The sequence below is a fragment of the Spea bombifrons genome, chromosome 10, assembly GCF_027358695.1.
Source record: "Spea bombifrons isolate aSpeBom1 chromosome 10, aSpeBom1.2.pri, whole genome shotgun sequence".
In the NCBI taxonomy this organism is placed as follows: Eukaryota; Metazoa; Chordata; class Amphibia; order Anura; family Pelobatidae; genus Spea; species Spea bombifrons.
The window spans coordinates 20,398,712-20,425,448 of NC_071096.1; the positions used below are offsets into that span (position 1 = coordinate 20,398,712).

The 26,737-nt window shown below is 41.4% G+C and overlaps 1 protein-coding gene and 1 long non-coding RNA gene across 2 annotated transcripts in view; both read left to right on the forward strand.

The window, feature by feature from the left end:
• Positions 1-26,737, forward strand: part of MARK2 (microtubule affinity regulating kinase 2) — an 86,368-nt gene that overhangs the window by 19,395 nt on the left and 40,236 nt on the right. Inside the window, exons 2-5 of the mRNA XM_053448703.1 lie at positions 24,318-24,515; positions 24,919-24,972; positions 26,475-26,523; positions 26,617-26,682. Coding sequence (XP_053304678.1) covers positions 24,318-24,515; positions 24,919-24,972; positions 26,475-26,523; positions 26,617-26,682 — 367 coding nt within the window. The remainder of the gene's footprint in view (positions 1-24,317; positions 24,516-24,918; positions 24,973-26,474; positions 26,524-26,616; positions 26,683-26,737) is intronic.
• Positions 22,915-23,331, forward strand: LOC128467168 (uncharacterized). Its single transcript, XR_008345693.1, has 2 exons — positions 22,915-22,963; positions 23,003-23,331. It is a non-coding gene; the product is annotated as an uncharacterized LOC128467168 (long non-coding RNA).

The window sequence follows — 26,737 nt, forward strand, 5'->3', positions numbered from 1 at the left end:
AGTCATGATCCTCTTGTCAGCTGCTGAGTTGCGGGCCACGTTTTAAACAGCTTTGCCAATATCTGGTCAATGCCTTTCCTTGCAGCTGTCTATTAAAGAAAGGTATCGAAGAAGCTTTTTTAAATAGAAGTTAATAAACTCATTGGTGCATTCGGAGCATCCTTTGAGATGGAGGAAGTTATGCTTCAATGGGAATGGAAAAAATTCTCATACATGAGGCCAATCAAGTCCTTATTTTTTTTGAGTAGTGAAAAAACCTAGAGAATAGGCTAACTTTTTTTAGAAGGATGACTTGATTGGTTATGTAGGGCCACTAGAAAGAAAGTTACCCCTCTAGAAGACTTCTTGCTGTCCTGATCCTATGGATGGAAAAGCAGGAGGTGCAGGAAATAGATTTTTTTTAAAGTAGCTAGAGCTATTTTTAAGCCATGCATTCAGCTTCAATACCAGTCAGAATCTGGTTACAACAGCTGGAAGATGATGTGGCTTAGGATGCCAGAGAAGAAGATATCCTGGTGTGTATTACAGACCTTAAGGGAGTGATTTATTTCTTTTGCGATCCAGCTATGGGGTTTTTTGGAATGTGGACCAGAGCTTCAGTTTTATCTGTGGTGGCTTCGAGTGCATTGTGGCTCAAAACATGGTCTGCAGATGTCTCTCTGCGTGGCGTTCCATTTGTAGGAAAATACCTGTTAGGCAAAGGTTTTTTCTAGAAAGAGCAGAGTATTTACCCAAAAGAAAATATCTCCTATGTTTCTACTGGAACCCATTTGTGCTCCGGATTCTTCTACCCCTGCTTTTAGATTTCTAGATTGTTCGAGATTTCGATGCTCTAGAGACAGAGAAAATTCTGCCCTGCAAAGCCAGGAGAGCACTGCTGCAAGAAAAACATGAGACCAGAAATACTCCTGTAGGATAGATGCAGAGTGTCTTCCTGCAGCAGTGTGCTCTTGTCACCGCTTATGGAAGGGTTTTATTATTTTCCGCCCTACCTGGATAGGCTTTGTTTGCTACAGAAAGAAGCCATTGTTTAATTTATCAGCAGTGATGTCATTTAAAAAGAATAAGTGTTGTGAAAAGAAACCCACTGCCGTTTGACGCTAGTACCGCAGGCCCACTAGCAGTTGTCTGGTGGTCAGCTGGATTTACTGCAGAACTCGGGTACAAAGCGGTGAGAGGCTTTAAAAACTCAAAACATTGCTTTGTTTGCAGGATCTTACCACATATACCTATTAAAATATACTTTATCTCGGTGTGTTAAACATAAACTCTCCATATTTAAATGTCCAGAGGTACTCGAAAAATCCCTTTCTTTTGAAAGATTTCTTATTCAGCCAAAACATAGTTTAAAGAGTACCGTATTTGCTAAATTATAAGATAACCCCCCAAAAATCTGAATATTAATTTAGGAAAAAAAGCCTGAATATAAGATGACCCTATAGGAAAAATTTTACCAGTAAATGTTAATTAATGTAAACCAATTTTTTTTTTTTAAATAAAAGCTATGATTGAGAAAAATAATTGTTTTTATTTCCTTTTATTTTCCAATCTGCCCCCAGGCTTGCCACTCTGCCCCAGAAATGCCTCATACACCCTATATGCCATTGTGCCCCATAATATGCCTTTTAACCCTCTATATGCCTCTGTGCCCCATGATGTGCCTTTTGACCCCTTATGTGCCTCCAGAAATGCCTATATGCCACTCTGGCATTTAGGGGGTTAAAAGGCATATTATGGGGCAGAGTGGCATATAGGGAGGTATAAGGCATTTCTGGAGGCAGAGTGGCATTAAGGGGGTTAAAAGGCATTTCATAGAACACTCTGCCTACAGAAATGCCTTATGCCCCCATTTAACACCCCCCCCCCAAACTTACCAGTGCTTCTGATTCCCCGGTATGTTGTCCGGGCAGCGTGTAGACGTCTACGCGATTCGCAGACCTTCCCCGGCTGTCAGTGAGAATTCCTCGCACCGGAACTCTCCTCACTGACAGCCGGGGAAGGTCTGCGTGATGGACGCAGACACCCCACGCTGCTAACCGCACCTCCTTCCGGCTGCAGCGGAAGTTGTCTACGCGAATTGCGTAAAACTTTTAAATAATCCCACTTCTGGACTCCATTTAAATTGCCCCAGTTACTCCTACACATATTCTCATTTTAGAAAATTCCAGCTTTTCTAAAATCTAAAACTTTTTTTGTTTTTGTGTTGTGTGACTCGGTCACTGTTCGTATGTTAAATCACACAGACTGATGATCACTAGATCCCAAACTTTCACCTACAGAAATATCTGTTAACAAATCTCCATTTGTGAACACTAAATCCAATATGGCCTCCTTACGAGTTGGTTCCTCAACTATTTGTTTTAAAGATATCCCAGTAGGGAGTTCAGAATATCTGCACCCCGGGCACAACCAGCTACTTTGGTTTTCCAGTTCACATCAGGGAGATTAAACTCACCCATGATTATAACCTCCCCCTTAACTGTCATTTTAGCTATTTCCTCCACTAGTAGATTATCTAGTTCTTCTACTTGTCCTGGTGGTCTATAAATCACACCTATGCAGGTTACTTTACTTTTGCCAAATTGTACTGTAACACCAACTTAAGTTACATTTTGTTATTTTTCACATATAGGGCCACCCCTCGCCCTTTCTGTCATTTCTATATAAAGAAACGAACCTCTGAAATAGCATGTAATTATCTAGCAAACATGAACTTCGCCTCCCCAGCCCAGAGAAGTGTTGCTCCTAATCTGTCAATTGAAAGATAAATCTGTATAGCATAGCCCAGGGTACGTCCCCCCCCCCCCCCGCAGTGGGCCACTTCATCAGAAATGTATGTGTGTGTGGGCCCTGGCTGTGGATCTCATGCGGGCTGCACCTGATGGAATGGTTTTTAAGACTTTTATCACTTAGTTCTTAGTCTGCAGGTATGCCCTTAAGTTAGAAGAGGGCAGAGATCGTATTTGTCTCTCAAATCGGGGATACTATAAATTCATTGTGTGTTGATTATATCTCCTTAATTCTTTACCCATTTCCCGCCAAACATAGAATCTCTTGGTTGACATGCTGAATATCAGCATTTTGTATAAATGGTATAGAAGCTGTCATTTCCAAACAAAATACTCATCTTGACTCCTTGCTTTAAATGTAGAGAAAATCAAAGGATTTGGGCCGCAAAGGGGCATGTAAACATGTAACATTAATTTCAAATAAAAGCAGAACTTATTATCCCTTTCCCAATGTGTAAGTCTATAAAAGTGAGCTGTCCAGTCTTTAGCGACACTAAAAAGTGAGTATCTAGCTTTTTTTACATTTGGAAGATTCAGACCTTTTTAAGACTTTTCTTATTTCCAATGTCTTTGTGTAACTTTCCCTTTTCTCAGAGAGCCTACCCTTTTGTTGCTCTTCTGCTGATTTAGGACCCGTTTTGGGTCTATTCCCCAAAGGGTTTTGCAGCAAAACTGGAAATTTGTTGCCTAATCTCTTTATGCACTATGAGCAGTAAACCCCAGAGATTTTCTTCTGCAAGCAGACCTGAGTTGGCCTACTGCATAAGAAATGTGGGAAATTTCTTAAAACCCTCACCATTTATTTAACTACGGATTATACAGGACCAGCTCAGCCCTTTTTGCAAAATAAGCTCGCTGTGGTTTGCTCTGCATAATGTATAGGGTTATCTGGGAGATGGAATGTTTAGCACTGCGAACACCAGACAAAAAATTCAAATAAAATACCTTGTTAATGAATTAAGTTTTGTCTTTGTGGCCCAGAAACAGTATATTAACCACTTAAGGTTTAGCTATTATTTTCTTTTTAATTTAATTAGCTATAATAAGTACCTATTTCAAAATAGATTAAAAACAAAATCAAAATAAGTCATGAATAAATCTGTCATGAATTCCTTTATCACCCCCTACGTGGAAATAATTTTCAAAAGTAACTAGGGCTGCAACTAACGATTATTTTCATAATCGATTAGTTGGCAGATTATTTTTTCGATTAATCGGATAAAAAATATGAATGTACATTTTTCATTTATTTAAAATAATTTAATAAACGATGTTAAATACAGACAGCAGAATAAAAAAAAACTTTGATAAAATGCATTTCTTGTCTTTATTTCCCAACCAGCCCCCCCCCAATTTATGCACATTTGAGCCCAGGCTTGCCACGCTGCCTCCCACATATGCCACTCCGCGCTGCCTCCCACATATGCCACTCCGCGCTGCCTCCCACATATGCCACTCCGCGCTGCCTCCCACATATGCCACTGTGCCTGATACGCCGTATACCCCCTGATACACCACTCCATCCTCCCCAGACATGCCACACTGCCCTCCCCACATATGCCTTATATACCGTATATGCCTTGTACCCCCCAGATATCTCATAGTCCCCTCATAGAGTCACAGACCTGTTCACAGCACACCGACACCATACTTTTATAAATAAGTACTGGGTTAATCTTCACTGCCCCCAGGATTTAGATTCCCCTTAGTCTGCCCCCCTTTATCTCTAACTGCACCTTAAGTTAACTTTATTAAATTAAATTAACCCTCAGTCCTCATCATTAAATTAACCCTAAACACCCCATTAACCATAACTACCCCTAAATTAACCCTAAAGACCCAATCAACCACAACAGCCCCTAAATTAACACTAAACACCCCATTAACCACAACTGCCTCAAATTAACCCCAAACACCCCATTAACCATAGCTGCCCCTAAATTAACCCTAAACACCCCATTAACCATAGCTGCCCCTAAACATCCCATTAACCATAACTGCCCCTAAATTAACCCCCACCTCCCCTAACTTTCAGCAGCCCAAATATTAATTTTATACTTACAGTAAGATGAGTGTCACAGCCATGTGGTTCTGGCCTTCTGGGAGAAGGAAGGGGGCGGGGCCAGTTGTCACAGTGATTACAGGGAGGGACTGGTAAGTAGGAGCTGCTGCTGTGAGTAACTGAAACGGATTATATAATGAAATATAATAAAAATCGATTCAACTAATCGATAATGAAATTCGTTTGCAACGATTTTCATCATCGATTTTATCGATTAGTTGTTGCAGCCCTAAAAGTAACCAACCCAGGGTATTCAACTTGATGTATTTTGACACTTCATGTAGCAATTTTTTTTCTCGCACAGATTGCGATTCATTTATAAACTAAAAATATAAAGGGTTGCTAAGAAACGCCAAATATATGTTCAGCAACATCTCCTGATGCATAGGTTTAGCAGGGTGTTTGGGGGGCCAAAAAAAGGCCACTTTTGATACATGCAAATTTCAGTTTCTGGTCATCCTGTGCCCATATTTGAGATTTTTAAACTTCAAATATGGGCACAGTAGAATTCATATTTACTAGTAAAACTTTTTTCTCATAGGGTAGTTATATTCAGGCTTTTTTTCCTAAATTAATATTCAATTTTTTGGGGGTAGTCTTATAATCGAGCAAATACGATAAATCACTACCAAACAATATGTACTCAACAACATCTCGCCATCCATGTACAGGTTTATTGAGTTATTTGGGGGCTAAAAGGCCCAATCTCGAGTCATTGGAGCAACACTGAGCAACGAAAGCAATTGTTGATCAATTTCTAAGCTTGTTTAACCACTTTTTTTTTGTCATTACGGGTTAAATAAAGTGACAATATGATAAGTCTTTGTGGAGTGGTTTCAGCCGTCCCTGTAAGTGCTTGTGTGAAAGAATAGAAAGAATTGACAGTATTCAGTTACTATGGCAATAGCAGTATCATTTTGCTTAATGAGTTGTGAAGCAAAAGTCACAATGAAGAAATAATCCCTTGACATTACATTGGATAAAAAAAAAGGCATCCCCCCCCGAATCCGAATAGATATCCAAAGTCACTGTTTGTTTTTTAACCCCCTTCAGTTCCAGGGGTTTTTGGTACCTCAAGACCTGGAGCAATTTTGCAGTTTTTGCGGTATGTCGGTTCAGCGATTATTCTCCTTTCCTGCAAAAAGTGTATCCATGTAAACTACCATATTTGCTCGATTATAAGACGAGGTTTTTTTCAGAGCAAATGCTCTGAAAAATACCCCTCGTCTTATAATCGGGGTCGTCTTATAATCAGACCTCAAATAGGTCTGACTATGAGACTATGATCCAGATCCCCCGCAGCGCTGCAGGGGACCTGGATCCTCCTGTCTCCCCCCCCCCACTTACCAGTACTTCTGAGTCCCCGGTGTGTAGCTGAGGCAGTGTGTAGATGTCTACGCGATTCGCGTAGACAACTTCCGCTGCAGCAGGAAGGAGGTGTGGCTAGCAGCGGGGGTTCCCCGACTGTCAGAGATCAGAGTTCCCTGCACCGGTGCCGGTAAGTTGCGGGGGAGTGTTAAATGGGGGGCATGAGGCATTTCTGGAGGCAGAGTGCTCTGTGAAATGTCTTTTAACCCCTTGATGCCACTCTGCCTCCAGAAATGCCTTTTTAACCCTCTATACGCCACTATGCCTCCTGAATGCCTTAAACCTCCCTATATGCCACTCTTCCCCATAATATGCCTTTTAACCCTCTAATTGCCAGAGTGGCACATAGGGGGTCAAAAGGCATATCATGGGGCACAGTGGCATAAAGGGTTAAAAGGCATATCATGGGGCACAGTGGCATTTAGAGGGTTAAAAGGCATATCATGGGGCACAGTGGCATATTGGGGGTATAAGGCATTTCTGGGGCAGATGTGCATAACTCGGGGGCAGGTTGGAAAATAGAAGGCAATAAACCCAAAATATTTTTCTCAATCATAGCTTTTATTAAAAAAAAATAGTTTAGATGAATTAACATTTACTGGTAAAACTTTTTTCCTATAGGGTTGTCTTATATTCAGGCTTTTTCTTTTTTTCCTAAATTAATATTCAGATTTGGGGGGTCCTCTTCTAATCGCGCAAATATGGTATATATTGTTTTTTCAAGGAGAGAGAGGGCTTTTGAAACCATAGTTAGTTAGATAATTAGCTGAAGATGTATGATGAGAAATTTAGTAAAAACTATCGAAAATTAGGAAAAAAAATTTTTTCATATCTTCTCCTCTGAATCCTCACAAAATTAGGTAAAGTGATGGAAAATTCCTTCCAAATTTATCAATTCAGGTGTCGTGATTTCAGAAATACCTAATTTATATTGAATTTACATACTTTCCCAGCACTTAGGGAACATACTATAAGGTGTACATTATTTGTATAATTTTTACATTAGGTATGATGGGTTTGCAACTCATTTTAAACAAACCAAAAATACTCACAAAAGTATACATTTCTGTAAAGCAGACAACCCAGACTATCTTATCAGGGGTATTTGGGAATTCTTTATGCAGCTATATGGTCACCAATCACAAAAGTCAAAAGTGGCCGCAGACATTAATTCCTGCTCTTTTTTTCACCAACACTTCTGTGTTGCTTAGATTGTTTTGCACAGGGTATGTGTTACGGCAGAGAAACCCAGCCAAAATAGTTTTGCTGTATCTCCTGACTATGGAAATACCCCCCATCCTTACTTATTTTTTTCTTTCTAGAGGGCCATATCCATCCCTTACATATAGGTTACTGTTTTTTATGCTTATGGCATAAGGGGTTTGGGGGGTTGTGAACAAGGGCAGGGGGGTTATACCTTTTTAGATGTGTTAGGGCAATGGGATGTAAGGATTTTTTTCTTGTTTTGTTTTATGAGTGCAGTATGGTCCTGTTATGGACCTCTTGAACATGTTATGAATGTCAGTGATGTCACAATGACACTTTGCTCACTTTTATTTTTTAATTTTTTTATTAGAAAAAAAAAAAACTCACTTTTTTTTGCTGATTAGTGTTTCAGCATGTGAGAAGAGTGGAAAAACATGGTTTCTCACTCTCCTCCCTGTGATCCCCGTGCACCGATCACGCTGTGGTCTCCATGCAAGTCCCCATAGACTTACATAGAGATCAGTGTCTGCGACCAGTGCCTCATCGGAGCGATCTGATATCCCTGCAGGTGTTATCCTGTCCTCCGATGACCTTCTGGGTGACATCGGCAGCGACGCAACCCGGAAGTGAATGGCCAATCTTGCGACCGGCCATTTAAAACAGTTTAACGGTGCTCACGCCGGCAGCTGCTACAAGCAATCGAAGCGGAAATCCAGCGATGCTGGCCTCTGCTGACAGAGGGGAGCCTGCTGCAAGAAGGTCAGGACGTACCAGTACGTCCATAGGAGTTTCTTGAGATGCGTTTTATGGACGTACCGGTATGTCCATAGGGGACTGAAGCAGTTAAACAATGTGGTTCTGTAATTAGAAAAGCCCCCCCCGTTTCACAAAGAAACACTATAAATAGGTGCTTAGCCCCTTCCATTATAAGCTGCAAGAGGAGAACGTTTTGGTACCATGCTTGCATAAAGGCTTAGTTTTTTTGTTTGTTTTTTACTTCAAAATATTTGATTTCTGAGGTAATTTCTAGTACCCATAACTATACATGAAAATTTAACGTACAATAACTTTTGTTTAGCATTATTGGATTTCATATATTACCATCTACATAGATAAACATGACATTGTCATAGGATGACACATTTTCCCCAAATCAGTTTATCAAATTTCTGCCCTAGTTGACTAAGTGCTATTATTGTGAAGTGGATACGTCTTGTAGCGACTCAGCCGCACAACAGTAGACCATGTGCACAGAGTTAGGCTGCAATGCAAAAATCACCAAACTTCCGTGCAAGCACTATGTGTAAGAAGCTTTCCACTGGACTCATGTTGTCTGGAGTGATGAAGCATGCTACTTCTGGAAGTGTGATCGACAAATCTGGGTTTGGTGGATACCAGGAGAAGGCTACCGGAATGCATAGTGCCTACTGTAAAGCTTGGTGGAGTAGGGTTAATGGTCTGGGACTGTTTTTCAGGGTTTGGATTAGGGCTGCAACAGCTAATCGATAATGAAAATCATTGCCAACGAATTTTATTATCGATTAGTTGAATCTATTTTTATAGATTATAAAATGAGTTTTTTTCAGAGCTCTGAAAAATACCCCTGTTTTATAATCAGTTTGTGACTCACAGCAGCAGTTCCTACTTACCAGTCCCTCCCTGCAATCACTGCCTGAGAAAGAAAGGGGAGAGGCCAATCGGCAGTGACTACAGGGAGTTAGAAAGGGGCGTGACCAAACTGCAGATTGGCCCCGCCCATTTCCTGTAGCGTCCACTAGTGATGGGAAGTTCGGATCATTAAAGTGAATCGGATCATTTCGATTCGTTCACTGAAATGATCCGATTCATGATCCGGATCTTCGGATCACTCAGTGTGCCTGCACGGAGTTACTGTTTTCCAGTAACTCCATGCAGGCACACTAACGATTGGCCCCGCCCCTTTCATTATGAATCCTCCCCCCTGCCTCCAGTGATGTCAATGAAGGCAGGGAGTCGTTCAAAGATTCGGATCTTACAGGGATCCGGATCACTGTAAGATCCGGATCACTGTAAGATCCGGATCATTGTAAGATCCGGATCTTTGAACAACTCTCTGCCTTCATTGGCATTCTAATCATTCAGCGAATGTCACCATACTGTTATAAATAATACATTAATAATTACTGCCCCCAGGATTTACATTCCCCTTTACCCGCAACTGCACCTTAAGCTAACTTTATTAAATTAATTAAATTAACCCTCACCATTAAATTAACCCTAAACACCCCATCGACCATGACTGCCCCTAAAATTAACCCTTAACACCCCATTAACCATAACTGCCCCCAAATTAACCCTAAACACCCCATTAAGCATAACTGCCCCTAAATTAACCCTAAACACCTCATTAAGCATAACTGCCCCTAAATTAACACTAAAGACCCCATTAAGCATAACTACCCCCATATTAACCCTAAACACCTCATTAAGCATAACTGCCCCTAAATTTACACTAAAGACCCCATTAAGCATAACTGCCCCTAAATTATCCCTAAACACCCCATTAAGCATAACTGCCCCTAAATTAACACTAAAGACCCCATCAACCATACCAATTTATTAGGTAATTTATCTGGAGTATATGCAATTAATTTAGGGGCGGTTATGGTTAATGGAGTATTTAGGGTTAATTTCAGGGGCCGTTATGGTTAATGGGGTCTTTAGGGTTAATTTCAGGGTCCGTTATGGTTAATGGGATCTTTACGGTTAATTTCAGGGGCAGTTATGGTTGATGGGGTATAAGGGTTAATTTTATGCTGATGACTGAGGGTTAATTTAATTAATTTAATAAAGTTAACTGTAGGTGCAGTTATAGGTAAATGGGGGCAAACTCAGGGGAATCTAAATCCTGGGGGCAGTGTGAACATTATTAATGTATTTCTTTATAAAAGCATGGTATCAGTAATATTCTCTGAATGATTCGAATCTCTGTAAGATTCGGATCCTTGTAAGATCCGGATCCCTGTAAGATTCGAATCATTCGACTCTTCGGTTCATTCGACTCTTTGAACGACTCTCTGACTCTATGAGTCATCGTTCCTGTGTAAATTAATGAGCTGTAACCTGACCCCAGAGTCTGTGTCTGAGTGCTCTGCAGATGAATCACAGCTCTAGGATCAGGTTACAGCTGCATGATTCACAGACTGAACCGCTACAAATGAATCGTTCAGTCTAGTGAACCGATTCATCCGGATCACTAAAAAGAACCGGATCAAATGAACGATTCGTTCATGATCCGGACATCACTAGTGTCCACATGGCTCAAGAACTCTTCTGGGTATAAAATGTATATTTGGGCTGCTGAAAGTTAGGGGAGGTGGGGTTTAACTTAAGGGCAGTTATAGTTTAATGGGGTGTTTAGGGTTAATTTAGGGGCAGTTGTGGTTGATGGGGTGTTTAGAGTTAATTTGGGGGCAGTTGTGGTTGATGGGGTGTTTAGGGTTAATTTAATTAATTTAATAAGGTTAACAAGGTGCAGTTAGAGGTAAAGGGGGGCAAACTGAGAGGACTCTAAATCCTGGGGGAAGTGAAGATTAATCCTGTATTAACTTATAAAAGTATCGTGTCTGTGAACAAGTCTGCACTATGGCATATCGGGCGTATACGGCATACCAGGGGAGGAATGAGTGACATATAAGGGGGGGTATAAGGCATATGTGGGGATGGCAGTGTGGCAAGCCTGGGACTCAAATGTGCATAACTGGGGGGTCGTTGGGAAATAAAAACAAGAAATGCATTTTTATCAAAGTTTTTTTTTTTTTTTTTATTCTGCCATTTGTTTTTAACATCCTACGTTACTTTATTAAATTATTTTAAATAAATGAAAAATTTACATTTTTTTTATACGATTAATCGAAAAAATAATCGGGCAACTAATCGATTATGAAAATAATCGTTAGTTGCAGCCCTAGTTTGGATTGGGCCCCTTGGTTCCAGTGAAAAACCGTATTATAACAATATTTTATACAGCTGTATGCTTACAACTTTGTGGCACCAGATTCAGGGTGGCACCTTTATATGCTTTGTTTGGCTCCTACTTGGAGGTTTTACATGATGTATTACTTTTTGCAAAATGTTTATTTTATTCAATGAGGTTTGTTGGGTCCTTAAAAGCTTTAACAGATTCACTACCAGATTCACTATTTTTCATGGAGTTAGCGTCTACTAATCTATTTTTTTTTTTTTTTGCAAATCCCTAGCATTTTTCTTCTTTTGGGTTGTGTTTGGCAGAAAAATAGATTTTCTAATTTATTTTATCATCTTGAAGGGGTACACTTTATTTTAGACCCCCTACACACACATTTACCTTTGTGTTTTTATTTCACTTTTGCCTTTTGTTTCAGATATTGGTGCATTGTAGATGAGTAGACCTCTGGGATGCATGTTATATATATGTGTATGTATGTAGGAAGTGTGTATGCTGTAGTGTCAGTTTGTGTGCCCATGGTGTTAGTATGTAATTATTGTGTCCATAATGTATAGTGTATGTAGTGCTAGCATGTATGGTGTTTAGTTACAGTATGGCATTAGCATATAATTAGTGTATATGGTGTTAGCATGTGTGTACATGAGCAAAGAACATTAGCACGTTAGCGTGTCTTACTGTATTGGGTACAGTAAGGGATGTGTACATGTATGCTAGTGTATGGCAAGGCTCGAGAAAACCCTGGGCGCCAGGAAAATAAAAACATGATCGAAAAAGAAAAAATGGCTTCAAACCAAATGTCGGTATGCACACCGATCGGCCAAAACATTATGACCACTGACAGGTGAAGTGAATAACAGATAACAGATAATCATGGCACCTGTTAGTGGGTAAGGCAGTAAGTTAATATTTCGTCCTCAATGTTGATGCATGTGGGGGGGTTGAAGGCTGGTCTGTGTAGTCACATCCACCAAACGATCTACTGTAGCTAATATTGCTGAAAAGGTTATAACTGGTTCTGATGTAAAGGTGTCAGAAAAGGTAGTGCATCGAAGTTTGTTGCGTATCGGGTTGCATAGCTGCAGACCAGTCAGGGTGCCCATGCTGACCTCTGTGCCCTGCCAAAAGTGCAATGGAACAAGGTCTTATAGCTGGTCTGATAAATCACATTTTCTTTTACATCACATGGATGGCCAGGAGCGTGTGCAATCACTTACCTGGAGAACAAATGCACCAGGATGCACCCATGGAGACCCCACCTCACGACATGTATGTATGTTATACACAGTGGTAAGAAAAACTAAGTGAACCCTTTTGGAATTACCAGCATGTTTGTATACATATTAGATGCTCTTCATGTAAGGTACAATAACGAACAAACGCAACTCTGTTAACCACACTTACTGTTATTGACCCTATTGAATACATCGTTCAAACGCTCATAGTGTGGGTTGGAAAAAGTATGAGAACCCGAAGGCTAATCATTTGAATAAAAGCTAGTTAGGCAGGATTTAGCAAAACTGGAGTTCAATCAATGAAACGTGATTGGAAGTGTTTTTAGAGCTATGTTTTACATTAAAAAAAATTTGATTTGATTTTGCTGCCTAAGAAGCATCTACTGATGTGAACCATGCCTCAGACAAAAGAAATCTCAGAAGACCTACAATCAAGAATTGTTGATTTTGCATAAAGATGGAAAGGGTTAAAATAATTTCAAAGAGTTTACATATTCTTCAGTACACAAACTTATAAATGGAGATGATTTAGTAATGTGGCTACTGTCCTTGGAAGTGGGCACCCAGCCAAGATGAATCAAAGGGCACAATCCAGAATGATCAGTGAGATAAAAAAGAACCCTCGAGTAACAGCTAAAGGCCTGAAGGAATAATTTGAACTGATTAACATCTGTTCATAAGTCTACAAATTGCAAAACATTGAACAGGCATGGAGTCCAAGGCAGGAAACCACAGAGGAAGCTAGTGCTCTCCAATGTGAGCCTCGAGGTACGCCTGAAGTCTGCCAAAGAGCACCTTGACACTCCACAACACTATTGGGTAAATATTTTGTCGACTGATGAAACTAAGGTTGAATTTGTCGGCAAGAACAAGCAACACCATGTATGTCTTAAAGAGAACACAACATAGCAAAATGAAAAGTCATGTCGGTGGTGAAGTGTGATGGAGAGAGCATCAAGATTTAGAGCTGCTTTGCTGTCTCTGGGTCTGGACAGCTTGCCATCGTCGAGGAGACAATTCTTTCCCAAGTTTATTATTGTATCATACAGAATGTCGGGATTGCTGTCCCCAGCTGAACCACAGTAGAAGTTGTGTAATGCAGCAAGGCAATAACCCTAAACATTAAAGTAACTCTACAGAATGACTTAAATAAAGAAAATCCACCCTTTGGAGTGGCCCAGACCTTAACCCATTAGAGCCTCTCAAGAGCTGCTCACACCTAGGAGTATGGCTGAGCATAAGCAGTTCTGTAAGGAAGAATGGTCTAAAGTTCTTCCTGAACGTTGTGCAGGTCTGATCCACAGCTATTGGAAGCGTGAGTTTGTGGTTATGGCTGCCAGGGGAGGTTCAACCAGTTATTAAATCCAAAGGTTCACTTCCACCAGCACTGTGAATGTGTAATTGGTGTGTTAAAGACATGAAAGGTTATCATTGTCTGTGTATCAGGGTCCCGGTTCGCATTACTTACCGGGACGCCCACTCGTCCTTAGCATCAGGTCCCGTGTCGCGTCCGGCGCCCCCTCCACTCGTGGCACGCCATCCGCCTCCTCTACTCGCGGCACGCCATTTGCTAGATGCATGCGTGCGCCCTCTGGCATAACTTTATGCGCTCCCCGACAAGGATGGTGGGGAACGCACCAGAGTGATGTCACGCACGTAGCCATGGCGTCCACTGTCAGGCAATTCAAAAACTGAGCACTGAGACTCATTCAGTGCTCAGTTATTGTGCTGTTTGGACCTTCGTGCCTTGCTCCTTTATTCGTGTATTGACCCTTCATGTACCAGACCTGGGTATTCTGAGATTGAGCCTTTGTGTACCAGGCTCGGCTCCGGTACTTCTGTCTTATACCTGCATACCGGTCTCCACCTGTGTTTACCTGGTGCCCTCCCTAGGGCTCCCTTCAGTGTGTTAGCTTAAACACGTTTTTGACTTAGATGTAGATCAAATCACATTTTATGAATAATTAGGGTTCATTAAGTTTTTCTTGCCACTGTGTGTTGCTGTTAATACAAGCATTATCTTAAGTGAGCTATCTCTAATATTGGAGTAAGTGGCTTAAAAAATAGACTTTTACTTACAAATGTCCTTGCGTGTGTTTTATTTGTTTCAAGCCTGTGCTTGACATCATCTTATTAATGAATTTAGTTGCTAACTGATAGAAAAAAAATGTTTTCCTTGTCAGAACATGTCTAAACTAATCTGGCTTTGCTTTGCGTTCATTAGCTCAATATTTATCATTACAGGGAGTCTACTTAGTGTGAATTAAAAATACCAATCCTGTATATGCTAGTATTAGACATTTATTTTCATCCCTGAAATGACAATTACGTAATCATAAGGAATTTTATTATTTTTCACAAAAGAGAGATATGATCATATGTTATTTAGCCTTAGTTTACTGATATTTCTTGACAATTGGCTTCTTGAAGCAACCATTTAGTGGCAGGAAAGAGGGCTTATCGGAATTAATGGAAGCACTTTAAATGCGTGTGCACAGGGGGGTCTGTCTACAGTGTTATACTAGTCCAATGGTGGAGCTGACTTCGACCAAACACATTTCTTATGCCAAAAATACCTTGGGTGGTGGGCAAAAGGGTAAATCATTTTTGAAGTATTTTATAGCTTCCCCCACACAAATGTAAAGGTACCATATGTGCATTAAAGAGCATAATATACCTCAGTTTGGTTTAAAAAATATATTTTTTTTGTGGTGTTTCTAATTTAATTAAGTTGAGGTGTTATTGACAGATACTAAGATCACGGTCTTAGAGGTGTATATTGCTATCTTTCATGCTACAAACCACCCCTATCAAATGCCCCTGGTAGAGATTTCTGTATAGAAGTGTTAAGTCATTTTTTCTTTATACTGTATATGATTGAGAGTAAGTTATTACTGCGTATGAGAAGTTGATAGTTTGAATTTAAGTTGAATATTAAACCCTTCCTGACAATGGCTATTTTTTGTGTTTAGCTTTAATTTTATTCTTTCCCATTTACTGAACCCACACAAGTTATATAGTTTTTTTTTTTCCGGACAAAAAGGGCTTTCTTTAAATGTCGTCATTTTGATTGTATATAAAATATGGCGAGAAATTGAGGGGAAAAAAAGGACTGACTTTTACTTAAAATTTATTTTATCTGTAAAAGCTAATGAAAAAACCTGCTAAATAGATTCTACTGAGTTTAAAAATACACCATGTAATTCTGCCCCCTTATGTGGTATTTGGAACATCTTTGACGCCGGTCAGTTCAATTTACCCCATCAAATCATATATTTTTGAAAACTAGACACCCCAGGGTATTTTAAATGCTGGTATTTTAACTCCATGCACACATTTTACCACCAGCCTTCATCAAAATCTGCAGTAGCATTTTTTTTGTGCCCCCCCTCACCCCCACCCCCACATTCTACTTCAGGTTTGGCTGTACAGCTCCTGGTATAGGTCACTGTCAAACAACCTAATGTGTTCAGCAGCGTCTCTTGATTACAGTGATAGCCACCCCCACCCCGCCCACCACATTTGGGAAGTGTGCATTTTTCATAAAAATACACTTTTTAAACATTCACGTGCCACTTTATTAGATACACCTATATGTTAACATAAATAGCTTATCAGCCAATCACATGGCAGCAACTCTCAATGCATTTAGGCATGTAGATGTGGTCAAGACTGTAGAGGTGGCATGCAGACTGTTAGACACCTTAGGGAGCATTAATACCCCTAGACGAAGGTGTCTGCACCTGGAATCCCCTTTTCCCAAAGGGACAGAGTGGCATATAGGGGGTTAAAAGGCGTAACATGGGGCAGAGTGGCATATAGGGGGACACTTACACACCCAGACACTAATATACCTGCTTACCTACACACTCTGACACTTAGATACCCAGACGCTAATATACACACAAGCAACTAAGTCACTTCACTCACTGCGATGCCTCAGCAGGCGCTTACTGCAGCTCCCACGAGATTACACAATGACTCTGTGTGACCCCGCTAGGCCCCGCCTCCTCCAGAAAATTACTGGATCCGCCAATGACTTTGTGACGGCACAGTGCCACCGGCTCTGCTTCCCCGGCAGTGGGCGAGCTATCCCGGCAGTGAGAAGGCACGCGCATATGCATCCTCCGCTGTCGTCCGCTCTGTGAAAGACGCCGGTGGAAGTGCCGGCAGCAGCTGAGGTTTCCAGACGGGGGATCCAGGTCCCCTGCAGCGCTGCGGGGGATCTGGATCTTAGTCTCCTAGTCAGACCTCTATTTGAGGTCTGATAAGATGACGACCCCGAGCATTTGCTCTGAAAAAAACCTTGTCTTATAATCAAGCAAATACAGTATATAGATTACATGGGTACACTGTTCGCATGGAAGGAGAATAATCACTGAACCGACATACCGCAAAAATGGCAAAATTGCTCCAGGCTTTGAGGTACCAAAACCCCCTGGGACCGAAGGGGTTAATGCGGTGTTCCGCTGCATTAGCCAAAACATTTCTTCTGGACACCAATTGATTGCGCAGATCATTAGAAAAAAAAAAAAACTTTCGTTTCCACCATGGTATTCACATAAGAACTATATATTGCATATATATATATATATTGCATGTTTTTTTGTTTTGTTTATAGTATAGTAATTTAAAATTACGTTTTTTGGAAAGCATCAGATCCTTGAACAGAAGTCTCAATCTGGGTACTATCCACTGTAAATAGCGGCACCTCAGAAGCCTGATCCAAAAGACTGTTGGGAACCATTCATTTAAAAACAAAAATATTGTGGAGGCTGCTTATTTATAAAGAAGTGTTCCCTCCCTAACACTCCCACTGACAAAGGTGCACAGATGGTAATTTGGTTTCCATGGCTACAAAAAATATATATTTTTGTTTGTGCTAGGAAAAATGCCCCAAACTGGCACTGCAGATTGCTTTTACATGCAAGCTCTTCTCAAATGATCTTTTAAGAATTGGAAGTTAACAGGACCATCTTATTATGCATTTATCAGTGGGGCATATGCATAACATAGAATGCATTCTCCTACTGTGGTTCAGAAGAATGGTGTCAGGGTTTTATAAGGGTTAGTGTGTTTGTTATACCTTAGTTTTTTTGCTGGCTATTATGGCTGTTAATTTATAGTGGCTTAAGAAATTCTGATAAGCTAGGAAATATTTAGTGTATGTATTATGTTTTGCTTACATATACAAGGCTGTGTATGTGTTGTAATAGTAGCAGTTTAACAATATCTACATCACTCCTGACATTGATTTAAATACCATGTGGTGATGTGATTTTAAATGTGCTTTGACCCAATTCACATTTGCTTTAAGAAATGTTTAATTTATAGATTATATTAAGAACTAACTTCTATTTCACTGCGTCCATGCAGCCTAGAAACACAACACAACTTCCAAAGAAACGTATCTTCATATATAGATATAGATAAAGATATAGATATAGATAGATATATATATATATAGGGCTGCAACTAACGATTATTTTAATAATCGATTAATCGGCCGATTATTTTTTCGATTAATCGGATAAAAAAAAACAATATGCAAATTTTTCGTTTATTTAAAAGAATTTAATGAACTGGATGTTAAAAAACAACTTAAAATTTACATTAACATTCTTATTTTGTTATGATGTAATAAAAAACAATATTTTCAAAGTACAAGAACCCAAACACAATATTTATGAAACAAAATAACCCCAAACATTCTGAAAAGAGGTGGACTATTACTGTTCAAGAAACTTTGCCCCAGCACTTTGCACTTTGCACCCAGCACTTTGCACCCAGCACTTTGCACCCAGCCCTGGCACTTTGCACCCAGCACTTTGCACCCAGCACTTTGCCCCAGCCCTGGCACTTTGCATCCAGCACTTTGCACCCAGCATTCAGCACTTTGCACCAGCACTTTGCACTTTGCACCCAGCCCTGGCACTTTGCACCCAGCACTTTGCACCCAGCCCTGGCACTTTGCACCCAGCACTGGCACTTTGCACCCAGCACTTTGCACTGTGCCCCTGCACCCAGTCTCTCACTCTGCCCTGCACCCACACTCACACCCTGCCCTGCATCCCCACCCCCACTCTGCCCTGCACCCAGTCTCCCACTCTGCTCTGCACCCACACTCACACCCTGCATCCCCACCCCCACTCTGCCCTGCACCCCCCACCCCCACTCTGCCCTGCACCCCCACCCCCACTCTGCCCTGCACCCCCACCCCCACTCTGCCCTGCACCCACACTCACGAACCGCTCTGTGCGAATGGAGCCACTCGCACAGAGCGAACCGCTCTGTGCGAATGGAGCCACTCGCACAGAGCGAACCGCTCTGTGCGAATGGAGCCACTCGCACAGAGCGAACCGCTCTGTGCGAATGCAGCCACTCGCACAGAGCGAACCGCTCTGTGCGAATGGAGCCACTCGCACAGAGCGAACCGCTCTGTGCGAGTGGAGCCACTCGCACAGAGCGAACCGCTCTGTGCGAGTGGCTCCATTCGCACAGAGCGATTCGCTCTGTGCGATCCGTGCACATAGACATGAAGAATACTTACCTCCGGAACGCGTCACATCCGTCACGTAGCTAAAAGAAGGCGGAGACTGCAGAGCGTGTAGCAGAAGCGGGGAACGCTCGCGGAGGTAAGTAAAAGGAGCCGAGTGCTCCAACAACGAATTGATCACTCGATTAATCGATAACGGAAATCGTTATCGATGATTTCCGTTATCAATTATTATCGATTTTATCGATTCGTTGTTTCAGCTCTATATATATATATATATATATATATATATTATCTATCTATCTACAGGACCTTCATCCAAAATCTAGAACACGTAGGGCCCCATGTCCATCCCACTGTCCCACCCATTGCTACACCACCACTCAACCTTAAGATCTTTCCATAACCACACCTTTTATAAGAACAGGGGCAAGCCTAGAGTTTAGGGCGCCAAGGCGCAAAATATCTTTAAGGCCCACGCAAACTCGATTTAACATTTACTCTTCCACTGTATACTTAGACAAACACTCTTTCTCCAGCTCCACCCAGGTGCTAATAACCCTATGCTCACCCCTGACATTCCAACACCATACGCTGACACGCACAAACTCAAGACAACATCATATGCTAGCACTATATATACTTACACCGTACACACGCTATCACATGCACAACCATACACAGTAATGCTAATGCCATACAGTAACAAACTAAACACTACATGCACACGCTAATACCACTTTTATATACATGTGCACACTATCCAGCAACATACACTAACACATACCCACTAACTCTAAATAAATAAATATATATATATATATATATATATATATATATATATATATATATATATATATATATATATATATATATATACCGTATTTGCTCGATTATAAGACAAGGTTTTTTTTCAGAGCAAATGCTCGGAAAAATACCCCTCGTCTTATAATCGGGGTCTTCTTATAATCAGACCTCAAATAGGTCTGACTATGAGACGACTAAGATCCAGATCCGCCGCAGCTGCAGGGGACCTGGATCCTCCTGCCCCCCCACACACACACACTTACCGGTACTTCTGAGTCCCCGGTGTGTAGCTGGGGCAGTGTGTAGATGTCTAAGCGATTCGCGTTGACAACTTCCGCTGCAGCGGGGGTTGTCTGCGTCCATCGCGCAGACCTTCCCCGACTGTCAGAGATCTACACGCTGCCCCGGCTACATTACAGGGAAGTCAGCAGCACCGGTAAGTTTTGGGGGGGGGGGGCGGGGGAGTGTTAAATGGGGGGCATAATGCATTTCTGGAGGCAGAGTGCTCTGTGAAATCCCTTTTAACCCCCTTAATGCCACTCTGCCTCCAGCAATGCCTTTTAACCATCTATACGCCACTCTTCCTCCTGAATGCCTTAAACCTCCCTATATGCCACTCTTCCCCATAATATGCCTTTTACCCCTCTAAATGCCAGTGGCATATAGGGGTATAAGGCATTTCTGGAGGCAGTGGCACATAGGGGTCAAAAGGCATATCATGGGGCACAGTGGCATTTAGAGGGTTAAAAGGCATTTCTGGGGCAGATGTGCATAACTGGGGGGCAGGTTGGAAAATAGAAGGAAATAAAACCAAAATATTTTTCTCAATCATAGCCTTTATTAAAAAAAATAGCTTAGATGAATTAACATTTACTGGTTAAACTTTTTTCCTATAGGCTCGTCTTATATTCGGGCTTTCTTTTTTTCCTAAATCAATATTCAGATTTGGGGCGTTGTCTTATAATCGAGCAAATACGGTGTGTGTATGTATATGTATGTATATGTATGTGTATATATATATATATATATGTATATATATATATATGTATGTGTATATATATATGTATATATGTGTGTATATGTATATATGTGTGTAGAAGGCTTGTTTTTCCCTCAGAAATCTCATGGTGCTGCCACAACCACAAGGGATTCTGGGTAGGCGCATGCAAATAAGGCTAACAATTATCACCTTTGCCTCTATATCCACTTTATACATGGATCCCTTAAAAGTAATTGCCCGTTGAACAAGACAGCCTTTAGGCAAAACTCGGGTAAGAGGTGCAATAGCCAGATCACCACTCATGCTCAGACTCAACTGTGTTGAGCCTGAGAGTGCTGACCTAGCAGTATGTCCTTGGGGGGAGGTGTCTTGAGGTGTGTGGTTTTGTAATTTACCTAAAGAAGAAGAGCAGGGGATATTTAGTTTTATTCAGGGGTGTTCAATAGTTGCTTAGTTCCTTAGCTGGACCTGAAGAGGTGGTACCAGTCTTAGCCGACTTGTAATGTAACACACATTGTTGAAAAAAAAGCCATGTTTTACACAATGTAGTGTGTAAAGTTGTGGGAAGTCATTTACTTCACCAGTATTTATGTGACTATGTTGCATATGACTTTTTCTGATTTCCCAAAGGCTTCCAGGTTGGAATAATGTATGAGATTGAGAAAAGTTATGTCTTAGGAAGATATCACAGTTTCACCCTGCATGTCTACTTGCACCCTCTGGTGGTCACTAACAGGTTTTGGGATCTCTGGCTGTAATTTGGTGATGTCAGCTGGGCCTCGCTTAACTGGTACAGCCCTGCCCTTTAAGTACCCGCTTTCCTTATTCAGGGCAGGGCATGCATTTCCTCATATGACCAATGCTCAAATTCCTCACACATCTTTTTTTTTTTTTTTTTTGCTCAGCCCACTCACTGCTTTGAATAGTGAGTGAGTGTACTAATGACTGTCTGTTCTCCCACAGCCCCTTCTGCTTTTCCCTCTGCAATTTGCAATCAGTCATGTTTGTATGTGATCTGCAGATATGTAATCCTTCTTGCTTAGGCTTGTCTCTTACAGCTTTACATGACTAGCTAAGCTTTTTTCAGCACGTTGCTGTTTAACTCCTATTTCAGGAAATAGTCCTCATTTGAAACACTGATTATTTTGTTGTAGTTAGACTGTGAATTTCTGTGCAGTGGAATCTCACGATGTTACATTAGCTCTCCCAAAGCTCTCACCTTTGGCATTTGTTTTATTAAATAACTAAAATGCCAAAGGTGAGAGCTAAAATAAGGATTGGTCAGCTCACAAATTTAATACTCAAAATACAAAAAATTTAGTTGTATGTCCTACTTATGTCTGTAACCCACTGACAACAGACTTAAAAAGCATGTTATGGAAAAATATCCCAATCACCTCCTAAGCCTAAACAATCTTGTTTGATTTTATTGGGTAAATTAATTGGCTGGGCTCAAAGATGTCCCAAATAGGACAGGAGGGCAGAATTTTTCCACATTTCAAAATTCCAAGTTGAAAAACTGATAGGCCATATTTGGGGCATGTACATTCAAACGCTGTACTCGAGATGTTGCTCAACACATATTTGGAGTGTTTGACAGTGACATATACCAGGAGCTGTAAATTCATACCTAGTAAAATATGTGTGAAAAATAAAAGCAAACATATTACTACCACAAAGTTTGACAGCCTAGTGGTAGAATTTGTGCATGGAAAGGGTTAAAATTGTCTGAAGAAAACGCTTCTGCAAAAAAATGCATAACCTGAGCAGGAACCGAAAATGACAAGACAAATTACAGCTAAAAAAATAAACAAAAAAAAAACCCAGCTCTGTCATTAAGGGGTTAATACACTAATGTGCCACCCCACCTTGGTAGCATTAGAATTCATATGAATTTGTGGATCAAGACCCTTAAAGTCCCTTTATGCTTCAACTATGACAGCGCATATGTCTTTGAGGTAAAGGAAGAGTTTACCGTTTAAGAGTTTTATTGAATATAAAGTAAAAATGTATTTGTCGTATTAACCAAAAAACAGGTTATGAGTGATTTTCAACGGTGGAAATTGCAACTTGAGCACTAAAGGACATAAACTCCTTTGTATGAGGGCTACCAATTACTCATAAAAGTGTGTAGGTTTCCCCTCCCCCTTTTATTCCTTGGACTAATTAAACTTTCTATAATTTACGGTTTGGCAGAGTTTGAAATTCCTCAAAGTAAAGGTATTCTGAGCGGCAACAGAAAAGAAGCAAACATTACAACATGTTAACTTTATTAATGCATTTTGGATTAAAACTTAATGCGTGTTTTGGATGGATAGATCATAGATCCATGTAATGTTTCAAAGGCTTAGAGATTTTAGTCACGTTATATGTTACACAGGAACTCTTGTGGAACACTTTTTCATTTTTCTTTAAAAAAAAAAAAAAAATATATATATATATATATATATATATATATATATATATATATATATATATATATATATATATATATATATATATATATATATATATATATAATATTGGGGCGAAATGCCATCTGATTGAGGTGTGAAAGTGAATGAAAGCCCTAACTATTATCCTCAAAGCTGTACCTCGATGTCTTACCATGTTCCCTTACTTTTTATTGCTTGGTGATACAGAGCGGTATTTGTGCTAAATCGATTGGTCCTGTGATATTTTGAAGAATCCCTGTTATTGCAATGCAGTTTCTAATGTAGCCATCAGGGTTCTAGTAGGTTATATAGAATGTGTTGAAAGTCATTTTCTGCCAGTTCCCTAAGAACCTTTGCACTTGAGAGCATGCAGTTCTTGGTACAGGGCGACTAGCAAAGGCAACCTGATGCCTTGGCTTTTACCTGCTGGTCACACAAACCTAATTTATGCAGAGATGGTTTTGTTCCTATGTACTGGTGGGCGCCGTGGTTAAGACCTTGCAGTAAAAGAGCAGCTCCTGAGTGCTGCGTTTTGTGGCTGGCTCTGTGTATAGAGCATAGTTGTCAAGCCCATCCTTAGTGCACATGGGTTTTTGTTTGGCTAAAAAAAAAAAAGTGGCAATATACACCAAAATTAAATAATGTAATGTTAGGGGAGCACGGTGGACAAAATAACTGTTGGTTAAATACATATTATGTATTTCTGTGGTAGTTTATTTTAATCTTTTTTTGTTTTCTTTTATTATATATGCTCTAGTTATACAAGTACATGTGTGTGTATAGGTAGCGTGTGTGTATATGCAGCAGCTCTTTTTTACCGTTTAGTTAGGCGTTAGATTTTCCAGTGTATGTAACTCTTAATTGTTTCCCTTCTGTATTGTTCACTTGCTGAGTTTATTAATCTGCTCTGACAGGTTTACCACACCTTAACCTCCCAATCTCCTTTCTGTTGCAGCCAACTTTGGGTCACAGTGACTCCAAGTCTAATAGTGGGGGAAGTAGTGGTAAACCCAACATGCTGCGAGGGCGTACCTCAGTTGCGACTACTGCTGATGAGCAACCCCACATTGGAAATTATAGACTCCTAAAAACAATTGGAAAAGGCAACTTTGCCAAGGTCAAGCTTGCTCGCCATGTGCTGACTGGAAAAGAGGTGAGAAGGAAGGATGGTGAAGTCTGTTGTCTTATACACATGTAATTAACTGAAATTAGTAACACCAGAACTGGCAACACTCCTTTTGTTTGGGCATTCTTTGGTCCATGTTCACATAATTTTAAGAAGTCAAATTTCAGTACATCTGTGTGGTTGAAAAATGTTGGGCTCCATCACTGATCCTTCACATAACCATAAACTACGTAATTTAATGTACAATATGCAGCTAGGCTATACTATGTCACATGCAATGCTTTGGTTTTCTCTACAAAAGGGCAGTTTAAGAATTATGTATGTTCTTTGGGACTAGATATTCAAGCCGAGTGCTTACTATATATGTGCATAGTAGCAATCGTTAAATGATTTCTGTATAACGTGTGTGTAATACTTTTTCTTTTTTTAGGTTGCTGTAAAAATTATCGACAAAACTCAGTTGAACTCTTCTAGTCTGCAAAAGGTAATTAATATTATAAGGGATTTATGCAGCTTTAGTAGATAGCGGGTTATGAGAATGATTTAATTCAGGTTCCATCAGAAATGTTGAATGTTAGACAATCTTTAGAATCCATATACCGTATTGGCTCGGATATAGGCCGCCCCCGTATATAGGCCGCACCCTAAAAGTTTGGTGCTTTTTTAAAGAAAAAGTTTTTTTTCTTTAAAAAAGCACCAAAAAAAATATGCTGCCACTCTGTCCCCCCCCCCCCGAGATACGCTACCACTGTCCTCCCTCCCCGAGATACGCTACCGCTGTCCTCCCTCCCCGAGATACGCTGCCGCTGTCCTCCCTCCCCGAGATACGCTGCCGCTGTCCTCCCTCCCCGCGATACGCTGCCGCTGTCCTCCCTCCCCGCGATACGCTGCCGCTGTCCTCCCTCCCCGCGATACGCTGCCGCTGTCCTCCCTCCCCGCGATACGCTGCCGCTGTCCTCCCTCCCCGCGATACGCTGCCGCTGTCCTCCCTCCCCGCGATACGCTGCCGCTGTCCTCCCTCCCCGCGATACGCTGCCGCTGTCCTCCCTCCCCGCGATACGCTGCCGCTGTCCTCCCTCCCCGCGATACGCTGCCGCTGTCCTCCCTCCCCGCGATACGCTGCCGCTGTCCTCCCTCCCCGCGATACGCTGCCGCTGTCCTCCCTCCCCGAGATACGCTGCCGCTGTCCTCCCTCCCCGAGATACGCTGCCGCTGTCCTCCCTCCCCGAGATACGCTGCCGCTGTCCTCCTCTGCCCCCCCCCCCTCCTCGACTTACCGGAGCAGACTCCCGGGTGTCTTGCGGGGCCGGCGAGGGACATCTACGCAATACGCGTATGCAACTTCCGGTACCGGAAGTTGCATGCGCGTATTGCGTAGATGTCTCCCGCCGGCCCCGCAAGACACCCGGGAGTCTGCTCCGGTAAGTCGGGGGTGGGCAGAGGTAAAACGCTTAGATAACCTCCCGTGCCGGCACCCCCCCCCCGTGGGAAGTGCTGGCAGGGGAGGCTGTCTGAGCGTATCGGGGAGAAGGATGCAGGTCCCCTGCACCGCTGCGGGGGATCTGTATCTTAACCCCGCTGCCTGCCCGGCGCCCGGGACTGCATGTCCCAGGCGTCGGGCGCTAGACCCCGAATATAGGCCGCACCCCCACTTTAAAAACTTAAAGTGGGGGAAAAAAGTGCGGCCTATATTCGAGCCAATACGGTAACTCTCAAAACAGTATTTTGGGGGTTTTTTGGTTGTATTACTGTAAATGGACTTTCAAGTCTTTCTCTTATGTTAGATGATCCTAGTGAATAGAGGAGATGTAGTGGCAATAACTGGGTATCAAAACGCGTGTATGACTACTGGACAAGATCAGTGTCCTTAGTTTGCAGTGACAGTTCTGTTTCTGTGTTGGGGGATTTGTGGACCAGCTGCTGGGAGGGAGCATCCAGCAAGATTCAATCTTTTTTTTTTTTCTGCTCAATCTTTTCTTTTACCAGCTATTCAGAGAAGTGAGGATTATGAAGGTTTTGAATCACCCCAATATTGGTAAGAGTTCTTGTTTTCACTTTTTTCACTCCTAAACTGTGCTCCACTTTTGATTTCATACTGATGTTTTATGTCTCATTTTATCTTTTTCAGTTAAGTTATTTGAGGTTATAGAAACAGAGAAGACATTGTATCTGGTTATGGAATATGCCAGTGGAGGTATGTTTCCAATTTTTCACTGACATTTGTCTAATGCACCAATACTGTATTAACC